This window comes from Labeo rohita, chromosome 20 (assembly GCF_022985175.1).
Source record: "Labeo rohita strain BAU-BD-2019 chromosome 20, IGBB_LRoh.1.0, whole genome shotgun sequence".
NCBI lineage: Eukaryota > Metazoa > Chordata > Actinopteri > Cypriniformes > Cyprinidae > Labeo > Labeo rohita.
Genome location: NC_066888.1, coordinates 23,552,116 through 23,557,254, shown reverse-complemented (window position 1 = coordinate 23,557,254; position 5,139 = coordinate 23,552,116). Strand labels below are relative to the sequence as shown.

At 36.3% G+C, this 5,139-nt stretch overlaps 1 protein-coding gene across 1 annotated transcript; it reads left to right on the top strand.

Annotated features, from left to right (window-relative positions):
* si:dkey-1j5.4 (leucine-rich repeat-containing protein 15) lies at positions 1–4,625 on the top strand. Its single transcript, XM_051139273.1, has 4 exons — positions 1–391; positions 538–725; positions 3,175–3,873; positions 4,017–4,625. The coding sequence occupies exons 2-4, from the start codon at positions 542–544 to the stop codon at positions 4,205–4,207; spliced, it is 1,074 nt and encodes a 357-aa protein (XP_050995230.1). The 5' UTR covers positions 1–391; positions 538–541; the 3' UTR covers positions 4,208–4,625.
* The last annotated feature ends 514 nt before the right edge of the window (positions 4,626–5,139 follow it).

Genomic DNA, 5,139 nt, shown 5'->3' with positions numbered 1-5,139 from the left:
CTTGTGTTCACCGACCCGCCCTGTTATCGTGTGCTCGGTGATATAACAGTGACATCAATCTGCTGCGAACCAGACCGTACCTGTGCCAAGTTAAACAATCAAAGCCGTGCATAAGGTGCCCTGTGAATTCACACACCCATGCAAAAACACATGCCCGCATATTTTTCTCTAGGGACGCTGGAGTTTATTTGGCAGGGAACCTGTCATGATCTGTGCATGTCATTTTTCTCACCAACTTGCTGTGCTGGGAGTTTTTACAGACCTTGCACCTTTTTTGCTAGAGGGGCAAACATTTCGGCTCATTTCAGACTCCATCCGAGCACAGACCGACTACTAGCTTGCGCGAAACAGCCTTAAGACGTTGAAGTCTTATTAAGCATCTGTTCATAAGGTAAGTCTGCATGAGTAATTTACATCTAATACAAACATTGTGTCTATTTTGAAGCAATATGTGGGTTTCTTTTTGCTGTAATACTCCTAATGCTCTTTTCGGTAGGATTATGACATAATTAAATCACTGACTCTGTGTGTTTTCAGGGATATGAAGCTGGTTGCAGGGTTAGCCGTGCTGTGGCTGTGGGTTGCAGAGGCCGTGGAAAACTGCCCCAGTGCTTGCAAATGCACCCAGAAATCTAGTACCGAAAAGACTGAAGTCAGTTGTCAAAAGAGGGGGCTTGAGAGCATCCCACCCCAGCTCCCTCTGGACACATGGATCCTAAAAATGGGTGAGCTGAGACTGCAAACTTGTTTTTGGAGAAAATGTACTTAATAGTGGTTGCCCTTCATGACAAAATATATTTTAAATTAAACATTTCATACATCATGGATCCTCATGTAATCTCTTATTCCACTGCATTCCTGTTAAATATTTTCATCCAAAATATCATAGTCACGACAGTATACACAAGATTTTTGTTTTTAAAAGAAATTAATACTTTTATTTAGCAAGAATGCATTAAATTGATCAAAGGTGACAGTAAAGACATTTATAAAATTAACAAAATGTTATAAAAAAATGGAACTTTCAATTCAAATGGGGCCAGTTGTTCTTTTAAAAGAACATTTTTTTTTTTTAAAGAAAATTCAGTTACATAAAAATGTAGAAATAAAAAAATGGATTACACAGTTTCAAACTAGAAATACTTCTTAACATAGAGGCATCACAACTGGTTTTAACATTGATAATAATAAGACCAATTCAGCCTATGTGACCCTGGATCACAAAACCAGTCATAGGAGTCTTTTTTTTTTAATTGAGATTTATACATCATCTAAAAGCTGAATAAATAATTTTTCCATTAATGTATGGTTTGTAGGACAATATTTTATCATATTACTATTCAAAAGTTTAGATATATATACGGTAGGAAATTTACAAAATATCTTCATAGAACGTGATCTATCCTAATGATTTTTGGCATAAAAGAAAAATTTTCACCCATACAGGGTATTGTTGGGTATTGCTACAACTATACCCGTGCGACTTACGACTGGTTTTGCGGTCCAGGGTCATATATTAGAAAGATTTCAGAAGGAACTCAGCTTTGTCATCACTGGAATAAATTACATTTTAAAATATGTTAAAATAGAAAACAGTTATTTTAAATTGTAGAAATTTTTTACAATATTACTGTTTTACTGTGTTTTTGAGCAAATAAATGCAGCCTTGGTGTGAATAAGTGACCTCATGTGTTTTTAAAAAACATTCAAAAATAGTTTTACAGACCCAATTTTTTTAACTGTAATGTACAATAATGTATAAGTAAATAAGAAATGTAGAAATAAAAAATGTTTCCCCTGCTGGGGGTAAAAACATAAACCTACACCTAATGTGGTTAGCTGGGCTGTTTTGATCAGTTTATATGGGGTTTTGACACTTTTCAGCTCATAAGGTTCAGAAACCAGCTAAAACCGACAAACAGGTTAGTTTAAACTGTTTCATTATTTATGTATTAATGTTTTACAGTAGTGACAGTACAGTTACAATTATGGTAATTTGACTAGTTCATTAATTATTATTCCTGACTCAATACTCTCTCTTGTGTTAAAACTTGTGTAGTAATTTGCGTGGCATATTACAGTAAAGAATGGATAAATTAAAGAGTGTTATTCTCTTAAAGGAGTAGTTCACTTCAGAACAAAAATTTACAGATAATTTACTCACCACTTTGTCCTCCATGTCTTTTTTTCTTCAGTTGATAAGAAATTATGTTTTTTAAGGAAAACATTTCAGGAATTATCTCCATATAATGGACTTCAATGGTGTCCCCAAGTCTGAACTTCCAAAATGCAGTTTAAACGCAGCTTCAAATGATTCCCAGCCGAGGAAGAAGGGTCTTATCTAGCGAAACGAATCAGTCATTTTCTAAACAAATTGGCAATTTCTGTACTTTTTAACCGCAAGCGCTCGTCTTCTCTAAGCGCATGCATACTCTGTGCATTCTGGTTAAATTCAGTTATTAATTTTCTTCTCCAACTTCAAAATCATCCTACATTGCTGCAGAAGTACCGACTCAGTGTTTACAAAGTGAACATGCAAAGACTATCAAGCGCCCTTTACAAAAAGAGATAAAACAGTGATGTAGGACAATTTTGAAGTTGGAGAAGAAAACGAGATGGGATTTTTTTTTTCAACCTACCCTAACTGTATTGAAACAAATTACACAGAATTCAAATAGACCCTTAATAAGACCCTTCTTCCTCGGCTGGGATCACTTAGAGCCCTTTGAAGCTGCATTTAAACTGAATTTTGGAAGTTCAAACTGACGGGCACCATTGGAGTCCACTATATGGAGATAATTCCTGAAATGTTTTCCTCAAAAAACATAATTTTTTTACGACTGAAGAAACAAAGACAAGAACATCTTTAATGACAAGGGGGTGAGTAAATTATTTGTAAATTTTTGTTCTGGAAGTTCTGGAACTTCTCCTTTAACTGAAGTAGATTTTTTTACATCTTCTAAAGAAAATGTAATGGTGATAGTCACAACAACTATGCAACCATTTTTAAGTCATCGTTAAAAATCAGTTCCCATACGCAGAAAATCAATAGGATTTTTTACTTCTGGAACTCGACGGTTTGCTCTAATGTCTGTTCAAATTCTTTACCCTAAGTATGAGCATAGTGATGTTTACTTATTAAACAAGCACGTATTAAACCCTCTTCCTTTCAAGGGGAAAATATACTGCAGGACCTCCCAGCCAACATCCTGAGCTCCGTCCCAAAAATTGAGAGCTTAAACTTAGAACGAAACTCAATCAAGTCAATACACCCTCAAGCATTTGATGGAGCCCAGCGACTGATGCTTCTGAATCTGCAAGGAAACCGAATGTCCAAACTCCCAGTGAAAGGCTTCAAAGATCTCCTAAACCTACGCTTTCTCATGCTAGGCCAGAATCAGATAGCTAGCCTGCAACCTAACATATTCATTGGCATGAGGAACCTCTCAGAGCTGGATCTGCCCCTGAACACCCTCACTGCTCTGCCACCAAATGCATTCAAGCCTCTGATTGCCCTCAAAGTCCTAGATCTAGCCTTGAACCGCATCCAAAGCATCTCACCCAAAGCCTTTGTTGGACTCGACGAGCTGCTTTTTCTCAATTTGGACAACAACAAGCTGAAGAATATCCAAGCAGGGACTTTTGGACCCCTGGTTGCTCTTGAGATGTTGGTGCTAGACAACAATTTGCTCTCCACACTTACCGCGGACGCGCTGGAAGGTCTTTCCAACCTGCAGGAGCTCTATGTGAGAAAGAATGAAATTGAGAGTCTGCCAGCTGACGTGTTTCGCCACACACCTAAACTTACTCACGTGGGGTTAAGTGGGAATCGGCTTCATGCCATTGATGGAAACATGCTAGCCAACATGCAAGGTAAGAACAAGGACTAGTATGTGGGTTGCCTCTATCTTTTGGTTCTAAGGAAACTTAATATTGTGTGGGAAAACATACATATAAATACTTTTTATTTTTATCTGTCAAATGTAAGATGTTAATCACATCTCTGATTGATTCAGGCTTGAAGGAGGTGTTTCTGCACGACAACCCATGGAAATGTGACTGCAGTATCAACTCACTGGTACATTACATAGCTCAGATGAGGGCTAATCACTCTCCTCTGCAAAGACTTCAGTGCACTAGCCCAGAAGAGTTTCGTGATAGACCTATCCACCAGCTGAAATCTGATGAACTTCCCTGCAGGGCCTAGAAAATCCTCACGTCTGATATCATATCACGAACGACCTCCAAAAGTTGGGAGCACGGTATAATAACAGCGTGATATTTTCTGCATTTGAATGGTGATGCTTCACAGAACTCCAACCACAATGACTTTGACAGGTTAATGATAGAGCTGCTGTTCTGCAGATAGTCATAATTTTCACCCACACCATTCGACTATTTTCAGGCCACCTGGAGAGCAGTACATCCTACAAAACTAAGGAGGAAATGTACGTTAGTAATTCCTCATACAAATTAAATCCCTTTTTTGTAATATATTAATAATAATGTTTTCACAGTCAGCTTAATATCACAAAATATCCAATTGAGTGTTTTTGTTATACATATTTTATAATTATTAATCCAAAGTGTTTTTTATTTTCCTTTAGCATCTATGTATAAGACGCTTTTGAAATATAATATATATACAAATTTTATGATACGGGCAATTTTATTTCACGGTATCGATATATATCATGATATTGTTATTTTGATGCCACATAAGTTTCATAATTCTTGTCATCATTGTCAATATCACAAAAAACTAAAGAAAAAGTAAACCGTCACCAATTAAATAGGAATACAAAACTAATTACAAGCAATAGGACAAAAAACTACAGTACAACAAATGCTACATACATTGTATAAAGTAATCAAGTATATAAAAACACATTTTCTTCACTGTGTAAATTATATATTTTTTCATATTATTATTACGAAAGTGATTTAGACAAGAGCAGTGAGATATTTTCTCTCTTTTGTCGTTTGATTAACATAAATGACAGACAGCAGGAATATTACACTGCTGTCACTTTAAGAGCTGTCCGGAACCTGTATACTATTACACGTGTTTTTCTTTCTCAGCTGTTTGCCTTCACTTAAGACCTAAATTACTGTGTTTACGAGGATACTTGCAAAAAC